We start from the raw sequence: 22,932 nt of genomic DNA, 5'->3' as shown, positions 1-22,932 counted from the left end.
ACCACACACATGACACGTGCTCAGACACCATACACCAGACACGTGCATACGCTACCTCACATGTGTAGACAACACAGAGCACAAACAACACACATGTACACATGTCACACGTATGCACGCACAACACAGGCATCCACATGCGTCTATACCTAACACATGTGCAGGAGCACACATCTCATACACCACAAAGCACGCATGCGCACAGGAACACGCCACACACATGCACAGGAACACGCGATACGCGTGCACAGGAACACGCCACACAGCACAGCCTCTGTTCTCCAACAGCACGAATAACACGTCAGCTGCTGCCGGGTCCCGCCTCTGGCTGCCACCCATGGGTGGCGACGGCATGAAGGGAGGGGTGGCCGGCTCGTCTGTGCCAGGGCCCGTGACCAAGTCAGCTGCAGAGGCCTCAGCGCTGAGTGTCCCAGACAGGGCGAGGGCCAGGCAGGGCCCCGGGAGCTGGGGCAGCCACGGCACAGCAACCTCAGCCCGGGCCGCGCCCGCCTGCCGCAGCCCCCAGCCCCCAGCAGCACGGCTGTCTCTGGCCTCTCCCAGGCCAAGGGGAGGTCATCCCCCACCCCGTCCATGGCGCCGACCCACAGGTAAGGAGACAGGTGCCGAAACAGCGCCCAGCTCCCTGGGACTCCAGTCTCAGCTGACCCCCATGGTGCTCGGGTGGCCGTGCCCCGCCTCGGCCAACACCAGCTCCGAGCCCCGCACGGGCACACGCACACACACGCACACACACGCATGGGCACACGCACACACACGCCCTGCCTGCAGCACCCCCTCCTTCCTGCAGCAAGGGGCCGCCTGTAGAGTCAGGCTCCCGCAGGGGTCCTGGAGCCAATCCCCCAGGGTAAGGGGCCGACTGGACCCTGCAGGTCAGTCTAGCAGTGGACACAGGTCACGAGAGACCAGGAGGGAGCCGGAGCCTGAACCAGGGACCTGGGGGATGAGGGTGTGTCAGCTCAGATCACCACCTGTAACAGACGAACAGTCTGGGGGGGCACCGACCTGGGGGGACTGTGTGCGTCTGGGGGGATGCTAACCTGGGGGGACCGTGGGGGGAACTGACCTAGGGGTACTATGGGGGGACGCTGACCTGGGGGCTGTGTGTCTGGGGAGATGCTGACAGGGGGGGCTGTGTGTCTTGGGGGGACACTGACTGGGGGGGTCTTCGTGTGTGGTGGGGACGCTGACCTGGGGGGACGGGGTGGCCGCTGTGTAACTCGGAAGAACAGCTTGGCCTCCCCCTCAGGATACGTGCAGACCCTCCTAAAATGAGAGACCCCTCAGCCTGCACCCCCTACAGGGGGGCTCCCGGAAGACGGCGGCTCCTCAGCCATCAGCAGCCCACGGGGCCAGGCAGTTGGCGACAAAGATGAATTCTGCGTCCCGGGGGACAGGGGGCTGCGGGGGCTGGGGCAGGGGGAGCTGCCCACTGGGGCCAGACTCGGAGAGGAAGGCGGCGGGAGCAGCTCGGACGGGCTGGGCTGGCAGCAGACAGAGCCGGCGGCTCCGTGCACAGCTCTGCCGAGCGGCTGCTGACCACGCGTGTCCCCCACCCCCCGCCACCGACAGCTGGCCTAGAGGCACCGGGCTTGGGTGACCAGGCGGGGAGGGGCAGGCCCCCCCAGCAATCACCGAGCGGTAAGGTTGAGACCCTCACGGCCGAGTCCTGCTGCCCAGGGACTGATGGGTTGTGCACTCCTGGAGCCAGAGACAGCCACAGCCACGCAAACACCAGAAATGAGCAAAACGAGGAAGGAACCGGCAGGCCCCCGCTTAGGAAGTGTTGTCCCTCCCCCTGCGCCAGCTTCCCGGGCCCCGGGGGCCCACGCCCGCAGCAGGTCTCTGGGCTGTGACCAAGGCGCCACGGGGCCAGGTTCCCACGGGGAGGCCCCAGGCAGGAGGCGCTCTGGCCCGCGGCAGTGTCCGGAGGCGCCCGCATCCCTCGGCTCTCAGCCCCGTCCGCCTCTTCAAGGCCAGCAGTGCCCCCCTCTGCCCCCACCCCTCGGTCTCCTCTCTGGCCTGCAAGGGTCCAGGCAGGTGACCCAGGAAAACCCCACATCTCAGGTCAGCTGATGAGCACCCTTAACTCCACCTGCGGCCTCCGTCCTCCTCGGCCACCTGGCCTAACACACCCACACGTGCCCTGTGTGGACACCTGGACCTCCTGTGCTGACCACACCAAGCCCGGGTGTGGAAAAGCCAATTCCTAACTCCCGGGAGCACTGGGCCCTACTCGCCCCCTGACCACCAAACCCCACAGAGCGACTTCTCTTCTGTAGCGGGAGGGGGACCTGGGCCCCGCATCTCCGAACGAGAGCAGCGAAGGTGGACAGTGGGCAGCTGCAGGCCACAAACCAGGGCTTGCCCAGCCCAAAGCCTCGTCTGTGTCCTGCAGGAAGGCTCAGTCAGGGCTCAGACAGGAAGAGGTACGGGCAAAGGTGCCAGTGCCTTCTAGAACCTTCTGAACCTTTGTAGGAAGACCTAAAGAATTAGAGCAGCCTGGAGCCACCAGGGGAGGCCTGGCCTGGCCTCGTACCCACTCAGTCTTCTGCTTGTGCACGTGCCCCTCCCGCGTGCACCTGTCTCTCCCTGTGCACCCACCTCTCCCACATGCACCTGCCTCTCCCATGTGCACCTGCCTCTCCCTGTGCACCTGCCTCTCCCATGTGCACCTGCCTCTCCTGTGTGCACCTGCCCCTCCCATGTGCATCTGCCCCTCCCATGTGCACCTGCCCCTCCCACATGCACCTGCCCCTCCCACATGCACCTGCCCCTCCCGTGTGCACCTGCCCCTCCCCTGTGCACCTGCCTCTCCCGTGTGCACCTGACCCTCCCCTGTGTACCTGCTCCTCCCGTGTGCACCTGCCTCTCCCTGTGTACCTGCCCCTCCCGTGTGCACCTGCCCCTCCCCTGTGTACCTGCCCCTCCCCTGTGCACCTGCCCCCGCTGCCCCACGTCAGTTGCCAGGAGGCAGTGGTCAGCACAACAGGTCAGCAGATCAACTCACCTGCGGGAACGCAGCCCATGGCCACGATGCAGCCCACAGCAGACTGTCGAGCCGCCCCTCTGCCTTGTCACAGTCACACCACACAGAGGCAGAGCACCCTGGGCCTGGGCCCCTGCCACGCAGCCGGGAGAAACCGGTTCACCCGCCTTGCCCTCAAAGGCCAAGGTCAAAGAGAACAGGGGTGGCAGGGCCTTATTAAACACGCGCCGGCACCTGCACAGAGGAGCGGTTTCCTCCCACGCATACCTGCTGCACGGCACCTCAGTGAGCCGCCGGCCCCACTTCCCATCATCCTTCCCAGAACCCCCACGTGCACCTCCACCTTTGAGGAGCCCCCGGCACCGTCAATCCCACACGCACCCAGATCAGGACGCCGGCCCCACGCTGCAGGGTTTGGAAAAGGAAGCCCAGCGCTGTCCCACCACTCACAGTGCCAGGTGGGGTGGGGGCGCGGCTCAGGCGGCTCCTCCTCTCACTTGCACTTAACTTCTGGCTGCAGGACTCACACACAGAAGAGACACGCCCTTGCCACGCATGTGTCACGTTCCAGGTTCATGTGGACAGGGCTGTGGCCCAAAGACAAGCAGGGGCGCGGGCACTGGCCCGCGGCACGGTGGCTCCTGCAGTGGCCAGCCCGGAGGGACCAGGGACACACACGGCTCCCTCTCTGCAGTCCACAGGGCTCGGGGTGAGGACGCCGGGCCGTCCCCGTGGACGACGGACTGCGGCTCTTTCTGTTCCTTTGTTTCTATCACGCACAGGGCAGGAGCCGCATCAGGCATAAATCAAACGGAGTCTCTTTAGATGACCCAGATTCTCTCAGCCTTTGAGGGCGGTTAAATACGTTCCAAAGGTGCAGTGAGACGTCCACGCCAGACGAGTCTCACCAGCAGCTTTAATGCGGACTTAGACACCCAAGCCGGGGGCCCAAAGGATGCGTAGGATTTAAACATCCAACAATGTCAGTAAGGTTTTAAAAACAAAAACACCACCACCGTGGCGGCGCTTGGCACCACGGCTAACACCGGCTTGGCCATGCAGCCCACGTCAGAGGGCCTGGGACTCTGTCCTGGCTCTGTTTCCGCTTGCAGCCTCCCGCTGATGGCCGGAAGGCAGCGGTGATGGCTCAAGGAGCTGCGTCCCTGACACCCACGGGCGAGACCCGGGTGGAGTGCCCGGCCTGGCCCGGCCCCAGCTGGGAGTGGACCAGGGGTGAGAAGTCGGACTCTGACACAGGCTCCGCCCCATTTTAGGGAGGAGAGGGGCAGGTCAGGTAAGTGGCTGGGTTACAAATGTAACACAAACAGCGGTTGATACAATGATCACCCATAAAACCCACCTGCCCCCCACAAATCCCTCACATCCCTGCGAAACAAGTAGCTAATCCCACAGGAGGACTGCAGCCAATTAAGATTTTCCTAAGAGATGTGAGTTGTTCGGAGCCCGGCAGGCCCTGGGCCCCAGCACAGCCTGTGAGGACGCCACCTCCCGCCAGGGCTGCGTGGGCATGGGATTCCCACGTCTGCACACGATGGACTTTCTGTCTGATGGGCCGTGCAGCCAGAACCACAAAACCCACGTGGGCCCACCAACCCCGCCCCGGGGCTCTGAGGACCCTGCCAGGCCTGTGAACAGCACGCACGACCCCATTTCCCAGATGGGGGAACCAAGGCGCCGGGGAATCCAGGAGGTCCGGGCGCCGGGGTCGGGATGTGAACCCAGCTCTAGCCTGTCTTTGGCGACCCCGGCAGCTCACTTCCCACAACCGGGGAGCAGACCCCACGGCTGGCTTCTCACAGTCACAGGCCACCGCAGTGCACGCAAACAGCAGCGGGGCCGGGAGACAGAGGGAGGCGCGGAGCAGGTCCTGCTTCCGGGCATTCTCACGCCTCCCCTGGCAGAGCGGGTCTGTGAGTGGCAGGGCCAGGTCCAAGGACGGGGGCGGGGTGTGCACACCCGGCTTTGGGGGCTACAGCACCCTGTGCCCGAGAGCCCGCTGGGTCACCCCTGGTTGTGCAAACTTGGGGAAGCTACGTCTCCAAGTGTACGTGTTGCCATAGAAAACATGGACCACGCAGTGCTGAGCTCACAAGCTTGCTCTGCGGGCTAAGCAAAGGCACACCTGATGACCCGACCACGGCCGCCACCAGGGGCCCGAGTGGGTCTGCCGGGAGGAATCCTCAGGGGCTGGAGCCGTGGTGCAGCAGGTGAACCCGCCACCTGCCACGCCAGCATCCCATATCGGAGCGCCAGTTCGAGTCCCGGCTGCTCTGCTTCCCATCCAGCTCCCTGCTAATGCACCTGGGAAAGCAGTGGAAGACGGTCCAAGTGCTTGGGCCCCTGCACCCACGTGGGAGACCTGGATAGAGTTCCAGGCTCCTGGCTTCAGGCTGGCCCGCCCAGCCCCAGGCATTCCAACCATTTGGGGAGTGAACCAGCGGATGAAAGAGCTCTTTCTCCCCTCGATTTCTCTCTCTCCTGTCTCCCTGCCTTTCAATTAAACCTTTAACAACCGAACTTTCTTACCCACAGTATGAGATCTCCCCAACCATAAACACTTCACCTAAAGACGCCCAAACCTGGGTACAGAAGCAGCAGCTGTGCTGGGCCCACGAGGACGCCCGGCCCAGCAGAGCTCGGGGCGCCCTGGGTCTGACAACCCAGGGTCAGGGGGCCCGAGGAAGGCTCTCCAGTCACACGGCCGGGCTGCACCTGCCCTCTGCCACTTCCCTTCCCAGGCAGGAGAGGAGGCAGAGCGTCAGGCGCTGGTGCCAGGGGGGGCCATAAGCTGACCTGGGCGGGGAGGGTTGTCCCCGAGGACAGAGGGGCTCACCCTTACCACGGCCTCTTCCACTCCTGTTTTATTCTGAACCCAACCCCAGCCAGAGAGGCCGCGGGAATGAGGGTTTCAAGCCTCCCCGCCTTGAGCCAGGGTTCCTGGTGTTATTTTTAGCGATCTTACATGAACTGTGTGTGCCCCCCCCCCTTAGCCTTTCTTTTCATTCTTTCCAGGCGGAGCCAGGCAGAAAGGCAATGAGCACCGCACGCCCAGCGCGTGCGTGGGGAGGGCGCACGGGGCGGGGGTGGGGCGCGTGGCCCGCACCGCACGAGGTCCCCTTCGCGGGCTCCGGCCGCCCGCCAGACAAAGGCCGCAAGTCCCGGGGCCACGGCGCCAGCCACGCGGGAGCCGAGCCTGCGCGCCCCAGGCCCACCTCCGCCCGGACCCGCGCCCGCCGCAGAGGGAATTCCCCCGGTTCCCAGCGCCATCTGGGGCCTCCCGCAGCGCCCCGCTCGCGCCGCAGCAACTGCAGCCGGTCCGGCCCCTCCCGGGCCCGCGGCCACAGGCCCGGCGCCCCGCGAACCGCCAGCCTCGCAGAGAGGGCGCCCCCGGCCCCCAGGAGCCAGTGGCCCCCGCCCCACAGCCCCCACCGACCACGGTACGCACCCGGGTCCCGCCGCGGGGGCCGGATTCGCGCTGGGCCCGGAAGCCGCCGCTGCCGCCGCCGCCGCCGCTGCCAGTGAGGCGGGGCGGGGCGGAGACGCGCGGCGAGGCCCGGCCCCCGGACCGCCCCCAACCCGGCCCGCCCCCGAACCCCGGGCCGCGCCTCCCGACCGCCAGACCGCACCCCCAGCCCCCGGGCGGCCCCCCGAGCCCCCAGTCAGCAGCCTCTGGCCCCCCGGCCAGTCCCCCGAGTCCCCGGGAGGTACCCCCAGCCCGGACCGGCCCCTGGACTCCCAGACCACGCCCCCCGGACCGCCCCCAAGCCGGACCGCCCCCGAACCCCGGGCCGCGCCTCCTGACAACGGGACCGCACCCCCAGTCTCCCAGACCGCGCCCCCTGGACCGTCATGGACCCAGACCGCACCCCCAGTCCAGTCCCCGGCGGCACCCCTAGTCCCTGGGAGGCACCCCCAACCCCAGACCTCCCCTCCCAGCCCCCAGACCGCGATCCCCGGACCGCCCCCAACCTGGAACGCCCCCGAACCCCCCGGTCGCTCCTCCCCACTGCCGAACCGCACCCCCAATCCTCGGACGGCGCCCCTGGACCCCCGGACCCCCGCTCCCGACTGGGTCCCGCACAAAGCAAAACTCCGCCTCCCGCCGCGCGCTCGCCCCCTCCGGCCGTCCCCGTGGACGGTCTCGGCTTTGGGGCTGGGGGAGCCAACTGGAGGGCCCTGGGCGTCCCCCTCCACGGGGGACTCCTGGCGGAACCCATGAGGAAGCGGGAGCCGAGCGGGGGCCCCTACCCTGGCACCCCCACACCGACCGCCACCCTCGAGCCCGGTCCTGCCCCCGGGGCGCGCGACAGGGGCGCGTCCTGGCGGCCGGACCAGGAAGTACAAATCCGCGCCGGACCCCTTCTGCCCGTGTAGACGCGAGTCTCCGCGGGCGCGCGGACGGTGCCATGCGCGTCCCCGAGCGCGCGTGTTGACGGCGTCGCCTAGCAACGGGCGATGGCGGAGCCGGGCGATTCAACTGGCGGGTCAGCCGGGTGGAGCGGAGCGGGGCCGGGGCTGGGGGCGCGGGGCGGAGGGGGCAGAGGGGTGAGGAGTGCGGATAGAGCAGAGAAGAGGGCGGTGGGGCGCGGAGGGGCAGCAGGAGGCCAAGGGCGGAAGGCAGAGGGTGAGAGGTGAGGGCCGGGGGCGAGGGCCGCGGGTCTTGAATGGCCAGACCACACCCCTCAGGCTGTCCTGCGGGGTGGCCCCGGTCACCCCCTCCCACAGCCCCTTCTCTCCTGCTTCTCCCAAACCCTCGGCGCCCACCGCACCCCTGCCCCCTCACTTCCGGTCCCTTTGTCTCTCTCCTGTCCACTCTGAGAGCCGCTGGGTAGCCATGGTGCCCCGGTCCCTGCTGCAGACCCCGTGCAGGTCCCACTGCTCCCAGGGATGCTGCCCTCTGTGCACTGGGCCCACTGCCCTCGCAGACCCGCCCCCTCCTGGGATCCCCCCCCCCGCAGGTCCCCTCAGGGATGGGGGGACCACTACCTGGGCCGCTGGGAGCACGCTGGGCACCCTGAGAGGGGGTCAGTGAGCCCAGCCAGCAGCCACCGCCCCCAAGGCTTGACGCGGCTGGAAACGGGGCACGTGTTTGCTATCACTCAGGTCTCAGCCGGAAGGAGGGTCCCCAGCCAAGGAGGTGGAGAGCCAGGACGGCGCCCCGGTACAGCTCCCGGCGGGGAGGGTCGGTCTGGGCTGGCCTGTTCTGGACCCAGGATGTCCTTGTGTGGCCCTGAGTGCCCGAGAAGCAGGCAGGGGTGCCGGTGGGTGAGGGTGGGCGGCATTCTTCCCGGTGCTGGCCTGGACCCTCCCACAGTGCCTGATGGCAGCTTCCTGTTTGCCCTCTGCCACGCGACCCCAGAGCCAGGAACGGACAGACGCGGGCGCCGAGGGTGCCGCTGAGCCTCCTGAAGGGGCCGACACAGCCCACAGGGAAGGCGAGGAGGATGGCGGCGGCCAGCAGGATGGCGGCGGCACGCCCCAAGGAGAAGCTCCCAAGGCCCCGGAAGCCAGCTTGGAGGAGGAGTGGGGTTCCGAAGAGGACTTGTCGTCCGACGTGGAGTCACAGTCCCCCGAAGGGCAGGTCAGTTCCATGGACACCGCCTACTCAGACGTCAGCGCCCAGGAGCTGCCCGCCGAGGTGGGCCCCGGAGAGCCGGATCAGAGGACGAGCAGGGACACCGCCCCCCTCGAGACCCCCACGGAGCCGCAGGGACCCCATGCGCCAGCTGCCAAGCCTGCCCAGCAGGCCGTGAGCCCAGGCGCCTTGGCACCCACCGTCAGCCAGCTGGTGAGTAGCCCTGGGTTCTGATCTGTGCCAGGCTCCTACTGCCCGTGGGGGGGCTTTGTCTTAGTCTGGGGATCTGCGTCTGTAGACCAGCTCTCCCAGTGTCCCCACGCCCCAGCCACACCAGGGCAGCCCCCGGCCCGGCCAACGTGGTGGCCCCTGGTCAAGTAAGGTCTCTGGAGGCTGGAAGCGGAGCAACCAGGACTTGAACCGGTGCCCATATGGGAATCCAGCGTTGCAGGCTGGGGCTTTACCCCGCTGCACCACAGCGCCGGCCCCAGTGAGTTTTCTTTCTATCCCTTTTAAAATGTTGTGTTTGAGTCCACAAACAACCCCAGCACTGGAGCGAGGAGGCCATGGAGGTGCCCCCCCTTCTCCCTCTCCCCATCCGTGTTGGCTTCCTGTCTGCTGGGGGGAGAAAGCCCCACTGGGGTTGGCTCAGAGACGAGTCCTGGGCCTGGCTCCTTCGCTGCGGCACGCGACGGAGCTGCCCGCTGTTGGCCGTCCCCTCCCCGCCGTCCATGGCAGCCGGCCCCCAGAACCCAGCCACTGCCTTGCTGCGTGCCAGGGCGTGCCCAAGCCGCCTCCACGGGGCCCAGGTGTCCGGGGCGGCTCTGAGCAGAGACAGGTTCACTTCCGAGCAGCCCGGGCCCTTGAGGCCTTGACTGGACCGGCCGATCGGTCGGAAGTCCCTGTGCTCAGATGCACCTGGCATTCCCTCAGGTCCCCCTGTGGGGACCCATGGCGGAGGGCCACGGGGCCGGGGGAGCTGTGCCCTCTGCATCCAGCAGGCGACACAGGCCCTCGGGCACCCCAGCCTGACCGTGCCCTGTGCTCACCGGAGTGGCCAGCTGCAGCCCTAGGCACGGAATACGGATTTTATGAGATGCTCTGTACGTGTGTGTTGAGGGGAGGGGTGTGTTGGGGGAGGGGGTTATTTCTTCAAAGCAGGAAAGTGAATGGTCATCCGTAGTGAGGGGAAGTCAGACCACCATGAATGGTCATCCGTAGTGAGGGGAAGTCAGACCACCACTCATTCATTCATTCATTTATTTTTTAAAGATTTATCTTATTTTTGAAAATCATCATTACAGGGAGAGGAGATAGAGAGGTCCTCCATCTGCTGGTTCACTCCCTAGATGGCCACAACAGCCAGCACTGGGCCAGGCCAAAGCCAGGAGCCCGGAGCTTCCTCCAGGTCTCCACGCGGGTGCAGGGGCCCAAGGACTTGGGCCATCTCCTGCTGCTTCCCAGGCCACAGCAGGGAGCTGGACAGGAAGTGGAGCAGCCGGGACTGGAACCGGTGCCCACATGGGATGCCAGTGTCACAGATGACAGCTTCACCCGCTGAGCCGCGACACCGGCCCCCACAGCCGTTAATTCAGAACTTCTTTACTTGACAACGTGCAAGTCTTTTGCACACCTCTTGTCAGATTTATCCCTAAGAATTCCACGCTTTTTATGTTCTTTTTTTTTTTAAGATGTATTTATTTTACTTGAAAGTCACAGTTACACAGAGAGAGGAGAGGCAGAGAGAAAGAGAGAGAGAGAGAGAGGTCTTCCATCCACTGGTTCACTCCCCAGACAGCAGCAATGGCCGGAGCCACACCAATCCGAAGCCAGGAGCCAGGTCTCCCACGCAGGTGCAGGGGCCCAAGCACTTGGGCCATCCTCCACTGCTTTCCCAGGCCATAGTAGAGAGCCAGATTAGAAGTGGAGCAACTGGGTCTCAAACTGGCGCCCCTATGGGGTGCCAGTACCGCAGATGGCAGCTTTACCCACTACGCCATGGCGCTGGCCCTGGTTTTTTATGTCCTTATGCACGATGCCCAATGGTTTGTGGCCGGAAGGTAAATATACTGCCGGTTTGTGTGTATTATCCTGATATTCTGCAATGTTGCCAAACCCTAAACTCCTAGGTCATTTGTCACGCAGCTGGCCCAGCCCTCAGAGGACACAGGGGGTCACTGGGTCCCCTCCCGGCCGGGGAACCGTCCTGGCTTTTCTTTGCCTGCCCGCCTGGCTAGAGCCTCCGTCCCTCCTTGCACTGTGGTGCCCACTATATGGGGAACCGGGTGGACGCCCCCCTCCTAGCAGGCTGAGAATGCGCACCTGGTGCGTGGAGGTGGTGAGGAGAAGGTGGTGCCCTGTGCTCGCCCCCAGCACCCACCCCCTCCCCAGTTCTCCTTGGGCGCTCTGGGACAGTGCTTGGTCTGGGTCAGTGCTTGGTCATGGGCAGTGCTTGGTCAGGGGCAGTGCTTGGTCTGGGCAGTGCTTGGTCTGGGCAGTGCTTGGTCTGGGCAGTGCTTGGTCAGGGTCAGTGCTTGGTCAGGGTCAGTGCTTGGTCATGGGCAGTGCTTGGTCAGGGACAGTGCTTGGTCAGGGGCAGTGCTTGGTCTGGGCAGTGCTTGGTCTGGGGCAGTGCTTGGTCTGGGTCAGTGCTAGGTCTGGGGCAGTGCTTGGTCTGGGCAGTGCTTGGTCTGGGCAGTGCTTGGTCATGGGCAGTGCTTGGTCAGGGTCAGTACTTGGTCTGGGTCAGTGCTTGGTCAGGGTCAGTGCTAGGTCTGGGGCAGTGCTTGGTCTGGGCAGTGCTTGGTCTGGGCAGTGCTTGGTCAGGGTCAGTGCTTGGTCAGGGACAGTGCTTGGTCAGGGTCAGTGCTTTGTCTGGGCAGTGCTTGGTCAGGGTCAGTACTTGGTCTGGGCAGTGCTTGGTCAGGGTCAGTGCTTGGTCTGGGGCAGTGCTTGGTCAGGGTCAGTGCTTGGTCAGGGTCAGTTCTTGGTCAGGGGCAGTGCTTGGTCAGGGTCAGTTCTTGGTCAGGGGCAGTGCTTGGTCAGGGTCAGTGCTCGGTCTGGGGCAGTGCTCGGTCTGGGGCAGTGCTTGGTCAGGGTCAGTGCTTGGTCTGGGCAGTGCTTGGTCAGGGTCAGTGCTTGGTCAGGGTCAGTGCTAGGTCTGGGGCAGTGCTTGGTCAGGTACAGTGCTTGGTCAGGGTCAGTGCTTGGTCAGGGCAGTGCTTGGTCAGGGACAGTGCTTGGTCTGGGCAGTGGTTGGTCAGGGTCAGTGCTTGGTCAGGGTCAGTGCTTGGTCTGGGCAGTGCTTGGTCAGGGTCAGTACTTGGTCTGGGCAGTGCTTGGTCTGGGTCAGTGCTTGGTCAGGGACAGTGCTTGGTCTGGGCAGTGCTTGGTCTGGGCAGTGCTTGGTCTGGGGCAGTGCTTGGTCTGGGCAGTGCTTGGTCAGGGTCAGTGCTTGGTCTGGGCAGTGCTTGGTCAGGGTCAGTGCTTGGTCTGGGCAGTGCTGGGTAAGGGTCAGTTCTTGGTCAGGGTCAGTGCTTGGTCTGGGCAGTGCTGGGTCAGGGTCAGTTCTTGGTCAGGGTCAGTGCTTGGTCAGGGTCAGTGCTTGGTCAGGAGCAGTGCTTGGTCTGGGCAGTGCTTGGTCTGGGGCAGTGCTTGGTCAGGGACAGTGCTTGGTCTGGGCAGTGCTTGGTCTGGGCAGTGCTTGGTCTGGGGCAGTGCTTGGTCTGGGCAGTGCTTGGTCAGGGTCAGTGCTTGGTCTGGGCAGTGCTTGGTCAGGGTCAGTGCTTGGTCTGGGCAGTGCTGGGTAAGGGTCAGTTCTTGGTCAGGGTCAGTGCTTGGTCTGGGCAGTGCTGGGTCAGGGTCAGTTCTTGGTCAGGGTCAGTGCTTGGTCAGGGTCAGTGCTTGGTCAGGAGCAGTGCTTGGTCTGGGCAGTGCTTGGTCTGGGGCAGTGCTTGGTCAGGGTCAGTTCTTGGTCAGGGTCAGTGCTTGGTCTGGGGCAGTGCTTGGTCAGGGGCAGTGCTTGGTCAGGGTCAGTGCTTGGTCAGGGGCAGTGCTTGGTCAGGGTCAGTGCTAGGTCTGGGGCAGTGCTTGGTCAGGGTCAGTACTTGGTCTGGGCAGTGGTTGGTCAGGGTCAGTGCTTGGTCAGGGTCAGTGCTTGGTCAGGAGCAGTGCTTGGTCAGGAGCAGTGCTGGGTCAGGGTCAGTGCTTGGTCAGGGTCAGTGCTTGGTCTGGGTCAGTGCTTGGTCTGGGTCAGTGCTTGGTCAGGGACAGTGCTTGGTCTGGGCAGTGCTTGGTCTGGGCAGTGCTTGGTCTGGGCAGTGCTTGGTCAGGGTCAGTGCTTGGTCAGGGACAGTGCTTGGTCTGGGTCAGTGCTGGGTCTGGGTCAGTGCTTGGTCTGGGGCAGTGCTTGGTCTGGGGCAGTGCTTGGTCTGGGTCAGTGCTTGGTCTGGACAGTGTTTGGTCTGGGCAGTGCTTGGTCTGGGCAGTGCTTGGTCAGGGTCAGTGCTTGGTCTGGGCAGTGCTTGGTCTGGGCAGTGCTTGGTCTGGGGCAGTGCTTGGTCTGGACAGTGCTTGGTCTGGGCAGTGCTTGGTCTGGGCAGTGCTTGGTCTGGGCAGTGCTTGGTCAGGGACAGTGCTTGGTCTGGGCAGTGCTTGGTCTGGGCAGTGCTTGGTCAGGGTCAGTGCTTGGTCTGGGCAGTGCTTGGTCAGGGTCAGTGCTTGGTCTGGGGCAGTGCTTGGTCTGGGGCAGTGCTTGGTCAGGGTCAGTGCTTGGTCTGGGCAGTGCTTGGTCTGGGCAGTGCTTGGTCAGGGTCAGTGCTTGGTCTGGGCAGTGCTTGGTCAGGGACAGTGCTTGGTCTGGGCAGTGCTCGGTCTGGGCAGTGCTCGGTCAGGGTCAGTGCTCGGTCTGGGGCAGTGCTTGGTCTGGGCAGTGCTTGGTCTGGGCAGTGCTTGGTCAGGGACAGTGCTTGGTCAGGGACAGTGCTTGGTCTGGGCAGTGCTTGGTCTGGGGCAGTGCTTGGTCTGGGCAGTGCTTGGTCTGGGGCAGTGCTTGGTCTGGGACAGTGCTTGGTCAGGGACCGTGCTTGGTCTGGGTCAGTGCTTGGTGTGGGGCAGTGCTTGGTCTGGGGCAGTGCTTGGTCAGGGACAGTGCTTGGTCTGGACAGTGCTTGGTCTGGGCAGTGCTTGGTCTGGGACAGTGCTTGGTCTGGGCAGTGCTTGGTCTGGGCAGTGCTTGGTCAGGGTCAGTGCTTGGTCTGGGTCAGTGCTTGGTCTGGACAGTGCTTGGTCTGGACAGTGCTTGGTCTGGGCAGTGCTTGGTCTGGGTCAGTGCTTGGTCTGGGTCAGTGCTTGGTGTGGGTCAGTGCTTGGTCTGGACAGTGCTAGGTCTGGGCAGTGCTTGGTCTGGGTCAGTGCTTGGTCTGGGTCAGTGCTTGGTGTGGGGCAGTGCTTGGCCAGGGTCAGTGCTCGGTCTGAGGCAGTGCTCGGTCTGGGCAGTGCTTGGTCTGGGTCAGTGCTCGGTCTGAGGCAGTGCTCGGTCTGGGTCAGTGCTTGGTCTGGGGCAGTGCTTGGTCTGGGGCAGTGCTTGGTCTGGGCAGTGCTTGGTCTGGGGCAGTGCTTGGTCAGGGTCAGTGCTCGGTCTGGGTCAGTGCTTGGTCTGGGGCAGTGCTTGGTCTGGGGCAGTGCTTGGTCTGGGGCAGTGCTTGGTCTGGGCAGTGCTTGGTCTGGGGCAGTGCTTGGTCAGGGTCAGTGCTTGGTCAGGGTCAGTGCTTGGTCTGGGACAGTGCTTGGTCTGGGCAGTGCTTGGTCTGGGCAGTGCTTGGTCTGGGCAGTGCTTGGCCAGGGTCAGTGCTCGGTCTGAGGCAGTGCTCGGTCTGGGCAGTGCTTGGTCTGGGACAGTGCTTGGTCTGGGCAGTGCTTGGTCTGGGTCAGTGCTCTGTCTGATGCAGTGCTCGGTCTGGGTCAGTGCTTGGTCTGGGACAGTGCTTGGTCTGGGCAGTGCTTGGTCAGGGTCAGTGCTTGGTTTCTCGGATGGTAGCACAGCCCTTCGTTGTGAGATAAGCACCCAGGGCCCTGGAGCTGAGCGAACGCCCCCTCCCTCCCTTGCGAACGTACCATGTCGCCGTGTACCCAGGGCTCCAGGGCTGCCTGCTGGGCCTCAGCCACCAGGGTCACTGCATCTTCTGAGGCTCCAGTGGCCCCTGGAGAGCACCGCTGGCCCCTTGGCGCTGGCTCCCCCCACCATGCTTCTCTGAGCACGTCCTCGCCTCCTGGAGCAGGCTGCCCAACCCTAGAGGCAGACATAGCTTTGGGCGCTGTTCTGGTTCGTGGAAAATAGAATTGAAGAGCTGAGGGTCCTCAGTGCCACGGGGGTGTCGCCGCCCCCAGGCCTCTCGGTGGAATGAGACGGAACATACGGACGCGTCACGGCTACACTCCCAGCCACCCTTTATGCACACAGCGTTCGCAGCCACAGCACACACACTTACGCAGTCACACTCGCTCAACCAGCCCCTCCTCCCTCCCCCAGCCCCACCCGTGGGCCCGCGGTTTGCATTGTCCTGGAAGGGGGGGAGGCCACACACCTCCTGCGGCAGACGTGGTCCCACCCTGGCGGCGGCTTAGACCATGAAGGCCCCGCCTGCTCCCCCAGCCTGGTGCACTGAGGGGGGAGACAAGGTGGAGGAAGGCCCCGCCCACTCCCCAAGGGTGGTGACAAGGTGGAGGAAGACCCCGCCCACTCCCCCAGGGCGGTGACAAGGTGGAGGAAGACCCCGCCCACTCCCTCAGGGCGGTGACAAGGTGGAGGAAGGCTCCGCCCACTCCCCCAGGGTGGTGACAAGGTGCAGGAAGGCCCCGCCCACTCCCCAAGGGCGGTGACAAGGTGGAGGAAGGCACATGGTCCCTGGTGCCCCTCATTAAGCTCCATGAGTGCAGGACCAAACTATGCCCGGAGAATCAGTGACACAAAATGTGGGGTCTGCACCTCTGGCCTGGCTTCTAGAAACTTCCCCTGGAAGCAGTTCTCTAATCACAGGAAAGCAGGGCACCCAGAGAGACCCCAGGAGCTGGGCAGTGAGTGGGGCCCTCGCCGGCTGCACACTGGACCTCGCAGGGCGGCCTCTGGCTCTGAGCCCTGACTGTCCTCGTGCCCCCAGCACCTGGGCACCCACAGCCGGGGCCAGCCTGCCCGATGCTGCCCCCTCGGGTGGGTGGCAGGACCAGTGTTCAATGTGAGGGCGTCTGGGCAGTGTCCTCCGTGGGCACCAGTGGTCACCAGCCGCCCGCAGAGGTGACCAGAAGCGTCTGTTCCAAACAAGCGGAAGCCAAGGCTGTAACGTGGGGCAGGTACTTTCCACAGAGACCACAGAGAAGGGTCTGAAGGAAGGGAAGAAGCCGTCCCCTGGGGACCCTGCCCAGAGCCGGGGCTCACAGAGGCCACTTCCCAGCCCTAGCGGGGGGCAGGACCCGCGTCGGCCACAAGCCCAGGGCCTCGGCGTTGGGGGCAGAGACCGCGCCTGGGGCCTGGGGGGAACCGGTAGAGGCCTCCTACTCTGGCCGGCTGCACAAGTCAGGAGCTCTCCCCACGCGAACAGTGTCCGAGTCCCTAACGGCTCCGCTGGCTTCTCAGGGACAGCCCCCCGTGGCACCAGCCACGCTCCGCTCAGCTCCGGCTATTTCCGCCACAGGCCCAGGTGCCGCAAGGCTACCGGTGGAGGGACCTCAGGCTGAGCCAAGGGAGCAGCGTCCTGTCCTCGGAGCTGGGCGAGCTCCCCCCAGGCACGGAAGAGCCCCTCTCGCAGGAGTCAGGTACCACCAGGCCCGCCCACCCGGACGACACACGTGCCAACAGCAGGGCGGGCAGGGCACGACGGAGCTGACTCTGTGTCTCCCCGTTGAACGCTCACACGAGCCCAGCAAAGGGGGGACCCCCTCCATCTTACAGACGGGGACCCCACAGTCGCTGAGCAGGGCCTTGACTGGGACCCAAAGCTGACAGAGTCCCAGCTGCCCCACCCCCACGGCCACGCCTCTCTGCCTCCCGGCCTCCCAAAGGGGTTTGGGGACCGCCCCCACCGAGTGCGCACCTGCCCGCTGGTTTCGAAGGTGCGGGCACTCCTGTCTGTTTCCTTGGTGCCTGTGTCCCAGGGCTGTGGACCCAGGAGAGTAGTCTCCATGTCACAAACGTCCCCAGGCCCAGCTCACAACACCTAAGTCACAGAAAACAGAGCAGAGGTCTCTCCAACCCAGACGGACAAAAAGGCAGACACCAGGGCCTTGTGGACAAGGTCCTTTCCTTTTCAATCTGATCAACTCTCTTCCATTTCTTAAAAAAAGTCAAGGGACCAGTGTGCGGTGCAGCAGGGTGAGCCACTGCTTGTGACACCGGCATCCAGCAGCGGAGCGCTGGTTCCAGCCCCGGCTGCTCTGCTTCTGATCCAGCTCCCTGCCAATGCGCCTGGGAAGGCGGCAGGTGGTGGCTCAAATGCTTGAGCCCCTGCCACCCACGTGGGAGACCCGGATATAGTTCCTGGATCCTGGCTTCAGTCTGACTCAACTCTGGCCATTGCAGCCATTTAGGGAGTGAACTAGCATGTGGAAAATCTCTCTTCCTCTCTCTCTCTCTCTCTCTTTCTCTCTCTCTCTCTTCCTCTCTCTCTCTCTCTTCCTCTCTCTCTCTTTCTCTCTCTCTTTCTCTTTCTCTCTCTCTTTCTCTCTTTCTCTCTCTCTCTTCCTCTCTCTCTCTCTTCCTCTCTCTCTCTTCCTCTCTCTCTCTCTCTCTTCCTCTCTCTCTCTCTTCCTCTCTCTCTCTTTCTCTCTCTCTTCCTCTCTCTCTCTCTCTCTCTCTCTCTCTCTCTCTCTCTCTCTCCTGTCATTCTCTTTCAAATAAATGAATCTTTTTCAAAAGATACATTAAAAGAAAAATCAAAGCCGGGGCACCAGTAGGCGGCCCCCTTGGCGTCCACTCTAACAGGCAGCTGCACAATGAGTTTCTTTCCTGTCCACCTGGAGAAGCTGACCCCTCTGTAGACCCTGCCGACAGCACCCAGAGCCCCCTGCCCGTCACTCTGAACCGTGAGCCACGCGGGTGATTTCTGCGCTGCGTGAGGGTGGAGTCAGCTCCGCCGGCTGACGCCCACTCTCTCCACCGACCCCCGCGGTGCCTGCCCATCCGGCCCCAGTGCTGTCTCCGGAGGGACCCCTGGCAAGCTTCCTGGACAGGATCCAACGGCTGCCCACCGAGGAAGAGACCCCGGGGGACAGAACGGAGTCCCCGGGCAGTGCCGAGGCTGCAGGCGACGGAACTCAGCTGCTGGTTCTGGACCCAAACCACGTGCGTAGTCCCGGGTCTCGCGTTGCCTGGGCCTCTTCGCCCCTGCATGTGCAGTGCCCTGCCCCCTCCTGTTCTCTCCCCACCCCCGCTCTGCACAGTCACCTGCTGCTGGCTGAGGCCGGGTCGCTCTCGTGGCGGGGGCTGTCCCGGGCACCGCGGGCTGTGTGGCACCACCAGTGTCGCCTCCTGGGACACTGCTCCAGGGCTACGGGCAGTCACCCCCACGGAGCCACTGGCTTGGGTGCAGCCAGCCTCCAGCTGCCCTCCCACCCCGGTGCAAACAGCAAAGGCCGTCTTGATGCGATTCGAAGCCCGAGAGCGGCGGGGCTCCAGCACTGTGAGGAGGAGGCTGGGCTGCGTGGGGAAGCTGTCCGGGCACTCGGCTGATGCTGGCGGCCAGGGACACTGCCCGGCCCCGGCCCCAGCTCACACCAGTCTGCACTCCGTTCTGCAGAGCCGGGGACGAGGCTTGAACTGCGGCTTCCAGAGCAGGGACCTCGGGCCGAGGCGGGGAGCGCCCAGCCTGGGGGCCCCGGGTGGGTGTGGACGGTAACGGTCGCCTCTGGGTTTCCACTTTAGCCCCTGATGATCAGGTTCCAGACGGCCCTGAAGAACTACCTCAGCCGACAGATCGAAAAGCTGAGGCTCGAACTCAAAGAGCTGGTGCGTATCCGTGAGCCCGCGCGCCCCCGCCCCGCGCCCGCTCCACGTCCGTGACCCCCGGTGCGCCCTCCGCTCCTGCAGGAGGTGGCCAGCAAGCAGAGCCGAGCGCAGCGGCAGGAGCTGGGCCTGAACCTCTACGGGGTCCAGCAGCACCTGGCGCGCCTGCAGATGCAGCTGGAGCGGAGCCACGACCGCTACTCGGCGGCCGCGTGCGCCCGGCGGCAGAAGGAGGAGGAGCTGCAGAGCGCGCGCGCGCTCCACGCCAAGACCAGCGCGGCCGCCGGCCGGGAGCGCAGACGGCGTAAGGGGTCCTGGGGGCGCCGGGGGCGCGCGCGCGGGCGAGTTGGGGGCGCAGGCAGGACCCGTGCGTGCACAGAGGCGCCGGGGTTTTGTGCGGCAGCTCCCAGCCGGAGGCGGCGTGGGGGTGCAGGCGGCGGGAGCGGCCCGGTGCTGTCCCCGCGCTCCCAGCCACCCTGGGAGGAAGCATTTTGGGGCCCTGAGGAGTGCAGGAATTCTGGGACTTTCAGAGTTGAGGGAGCAGACAGAACTCCCAAATTTATAGAAAGCACCAAACAGAGACAGCCTCTCGGGGACCGGGAGCCACCTTCTCTTCTGCACCTGTGACAGAGCGTGGACCAAGTGGGGGAGGGACACCGGCCCCCACCGCCCCTACGTGGTCCTGCCCAGCCCAGGGGCCCCACAGCAGACCCCTGGCCCTGGGCCTTGGGCCACAGCCCAGGCCTCCATGCAGGCTATGACCCTAACCGTGGGGGCTGCTGCCCCTGCACCAGCCTCTGGTGGACACATGGGGCCTGGCCCCTGGAGGACGCCCACAGTCCCCCGCCTCAGCTGGGAGGGGGCGGAAGCCCAGCAGACACTAAACCCTCACGATGTCGGCCACAGACCCCAGGTGAGGCGGAGCCGGGCAGAGACCCGGACCCAGGCCTGGCTCGGAGCAGACCCAGGCAGGCGGGAGCCGGGTGTTAGCGGCAGGGATTGATCATTGTGATCGTCACCCTCGTGAGAAGAGGGGCCCTGGGCCTGGGGGAGCCCAGCACCTGGCGTCCCAGGTCTCAGTGCACAGCCCCTCGCGAAGATGGGGACGGGGGACACTGTGTGAGCTCAGACACAAAGACGCGGCAGCCAGGGGCCGGAAGAAGAAATCGACGCCGGGCGGCACTGGAAGGAAGCACTGAGAGCTGGGACCCTGGGCCGCCTTTGCAGGAGTGCCCAGGCCTGCCCCAGCCCTGCCCAGGCCCCCGATGTGCGGGTTCCGGGGTGAGCCCGACGTCCTTTCTTCCCCTCTGTTTCCCCCAAGCCTCGCACAGGGGGCTGAGCAGCACAGATCCGGCTGTGAGCGGCCGGGCAGCGGGGTCCACCCAGGCCCTGTGCACGGCCCTCGGTGGCTCGCTGGACGCACGCGGTGAATGCCCCTGGTGCAGCCAGAGTGGCTCGGAGGCAGCCGGCGGGCGCACTTTTGTCCGGAAGGCTGGGAGCAGAGCTTCCGCTGCAGACGCGGGAGTCGGGAAGAGGAGACTGGGGGAGGTGGAAAGGCAGAAGCCGGTGCAGCAGAAGGCGGAAATCAGGGCTTTGCCGATGGAAACGCCTGTCTGTCCGAGCCGGCTGGCGGCCTCTGGCGTCATCCAGAGCGCGGCCAGGCCGGGCTTCGTCATTTCATTCCGGGGGAGCCGCGCGGTTCCCATGCCACCGCTGAAGACAGTCAAGACACCGCTGTGGAAGCATCTGACGTCCCCTGGGGGTACCCGTGCTGGGCGGGGCCCCGGTGGGCTTCCGGAGACCCTCCCCAGGCCGTGATGTGGCCGTGAAAGCCGGCGGCAGGTGTGGAAATGGGAGGAGAAGGCCCGCACAGCGGGTGTGGCGCCAGACGGGGCGAGCAGGATTCAATCGGAACTCGGGGACGGCTGCCACTAGGAAGTTCCCCGGTCTGATCCTCGTGCCGGCAGTCCAGGAGGGGGGGAGGCTTTCCGGTGAATGCCACTGGGGCGCTTGTCGTGCTCCCCAAGGCGCGGAGGAGGGGGAGGACGTGTGGTGTCGGCCGTGGTCACGAGCGCCTGTGACTCGGAGGAAGGCACCTGCGCCCAGCCTGCGCCCACGCTCCCTGGAGGTCCTGGCAGGGGAGAGACACGAGGCCCTGGTGGTGAGTGCCACCCAGGGGTGTCTGCCCGGAGGCTCCCAGGGCCTGATGGGAAGAGAGCGCCGAGTCCTGGGAAATCCATCCAGGAGCTGGACGCCGGGTGCGAGCTTTTCCTCCATGCGCGTGACGTCTGTGTGCGAACGCCGGCTGTAGAGGATGTCGCCCAGAGCAGCCGCCAGGCCTCGGGAGGGAGCAGGGGCTGAGCCCACCGAGGGCAGCAGAGACCCCGTGACTCAGCGTGGGTGGGCGGGGCCGCCACGTGGACCCCGAGAAAGTCAGTGCGGCTGCAGCTGAAGTCCCGCGGGGGCTGCTGGGCGAACTCGAATTCCTTTCAGGAATTCTTGATTTGCTCATTTTGGAAAAAAGCAGTAACTCAGGACTCAAGAGTCCCTGGCCCTGCCCCCGGGGCCTCCCTGATGGCCGTGCCTGCACACTCTTTGAAAGACAGTTCTCAAACATCTGGGCAAACCACACAGCTGACAGGCGTGTGTGCACGTGTGTGCACGTGTGTATGTGTGTGCTGCTTGTGTGTAAACATGTGTGCGTGTGTGCACATATGTGTGGGTGCATCTGCGTGTGTTTGTGTGTCTGTGTGTGCACGTGTGTATACGTGCTTGCATGTGTGCACATATGTGTGTTTACGCCTGCATGTGTATGTGTGTATGCGTGTGTGTGCACCCCACCTGTGTGCACGTGTGTGTGCATCTGCGTGTGTGTGTGTGTGCTCTCCCTCTTTGGGGGCTGTGTCTCCTGCTGTGGGCTTTGCTGCCTTCTCTGGACCACGTGGGCCGGACACGGTTCCAGGTCCAGACCCGGGAAGCCCGTCACTCCCGACATTGCTGCGGGAAGACTGCACAGGCGTCTCAGGACGTTTTGAAGAAGGCTGATGAGGGACACGTCCGGTGTCCGGTGTCCGGTGTCCGGGATCCGGGATCAAACACAGCAGGAACCTGGAAGGATAAGCGGACCGAGAGGAAGACAAGCAGATCCCGCAGGGAACATTCATCAGAATTTAGGAAACAAACACGCGCGTCGCTCCTGTTGTTATCTGAGAGAGAGAGAGAGAGAGAGACCTCCCATGTGCTGGTTCACTCTGCAAATGCCCACAGTGGCCAGCGCTGGGCCAGACCGAAGCCAGGAGCCCAGAATTCCATCTGGGTCTCCCTCATGGGCGACAGGAGCCGAAGCACTGAGCCATCATCCATTGCTGTCCCCGGACGCGTTGGCAGGAAGTTGGCCTGGAAATGGAGAAGCCGGGACCCAAAGCGACATTGAGGCTGCACCCCGAGACGCCCCAGGTTGCGTGTTGTAACCACAAACCTCCCGCCCGTCTCCTTGCTCACCCCAAGCGTTTCGCCCCGGTCGCAGGGCAGGAACCTTCTCCGCTCTTAGGAGGTCTTTCTGCGGTTGACGTGATGTCCGCCCAGAACACTCGACTCAGAGCCAGCATTCGCCTGGCGACCTCTTGACCTGTCACTGGAAAGGGACGCTGCGGGCAGTGAGCACACGCCGCTCCCCTGCCGCTCCCCTGCCGCTCCCCTGCGGCTGCGCTGCCTGCACGAATCAGCGGTCTCGGCCTGTCAGTCAACCTCATGCCCGTCTTGTCAAAGCAATCAGTCCCTGGAGGACCCGTCCCTCCTGAGAGCTCTGAGCGGGGTGGGGGTGGGGGGCGTGGCTGTCTCAGCAGCCCTGGGGCTCCTGGGGAGCCGAGCTGTCCGTCACACTCTGGTTTCCTCCTGAGAAACTTCGGATCCTTCCAAGATGGCTCAGGTCTGAGCGGTAAGGAGTGGAAGCTGAGCACAGGGCCTGGGGCGGACACTGCAGCCGCCCTTGTGCTGCGGGCGGGCTCCGTGGCCCCGGGCCCAACGGGCAGGCGTGAGAGATGCTGGAGCAGCCCCCGCCCTCCTCCCCGCAGTGGCGGCCCTGCAGACGGAGATGGAGAACCTGGCGCTGCACCTGTTCTACCTGCAAAGCATCGACCAGGACGTGCGGGACGACATCTGCGTGATGAAGCAGGTGGTGAAGAAGGCCGAGACGGAGCGGGCGCGGGCAGAGATGGAGAAGAAGAAGCAGGTGCCCTGCAGCCCCCACCCCCCGCACGGCCTCCCCGCACCCTCCCCGGGCGGCCCTGGGCGCGGCGGCCTCGGCCTCACGGCGCCCGCGTCTGCCCTGCCCGC

General features: G+C 64.8%; 2 protein-coding genes across 5 annotated transcripts in view; one reads left to right on the top strand and one right to left on the bottom strand.

Annotated features, from left to right (window-relative positions):
• Positions 1-6,528, bottom strand: part of TBC1D16 (TBC1 domain family member 16) — a 56,736-nt gene extending 50,208 nt beyond the window's left edge. For 3 of the 4 annotated variants that reach the window (XM_062215898.1, XM_062215900.1, XM_062215901.1), the window contains exon 1: positions 6,474-6,528. The gene's annotated coding sequence lies outside the window, so the exon portion shown is untranslated. The remainder of the gene's footprint in view (positions 1-6,473) is intronic. The other variant, XM_062215899.1, reaches the window with a different exon arrangement.
• A 955-nt stretch (positions 6,529-7,483) lies between these two features.
• The window catches only part of CCDC40 (coiled-coil domain 40 molecular ruler complex subunit), a 36,037-nt gene continuing 20,588 nt past the window's right edge, over positions 7,484-22,932 (top strand). Inside the window, exons 1-10 of the mRNA XM_062216113.1 lie at positions 7,484-7,512; positions 7,987-8,052; positions 8,132-8,189; positions 8,388-8,816; positions 15,761-15,835; positions 16,292-16,412; positions 17,786-17,937; positions 18,517-18,600; positions 18,682-18,901; positions 22,671-22,828. Coding sequence (XP_062072097.1) covers positions 7,484-7,512; positions 7,987-8,052; positions 8,132-8,189; positions 8,388-8,816; positions 15,761-15,835; positions 16,292-16,412; positions 17,786-17,937; positions 18,517-18,600; positions 18,682-18,901; positions 22,671-22,828 — 1,392 coding nt within the window. The remainder of the gene's footprint in view (positions 7,513-7,986; positions 8,053-8,131; positions 8,190-8,387; positions 8,817-15,760; positions 15,836-16,291; positions 16,413-17,785; positions 17,938-18,516; positions 18,601-18,681; positions 18,902-22,670; positions 22,829-22,932) is intronic.

Source organism: Lepus europaeus, chromosome 18, assembly GCF_033115175.1.
Source record: "Lepus europaeus isolate LE1 chromosome 18, mLepTim1.pri, whole genome shotgun sequence".
Taxonomy (NCBI): Eukaryota; Metazoa; Chordata; class Mammalia; order Lagomorpha; family Leporidae; genus Lepus; species Lepus europaeus.
The sequence above is the reverse complement of the archived record's forward strand: the minus strand, read 5'-3'. Positions and strand labels throughout refer to the sequence as shown.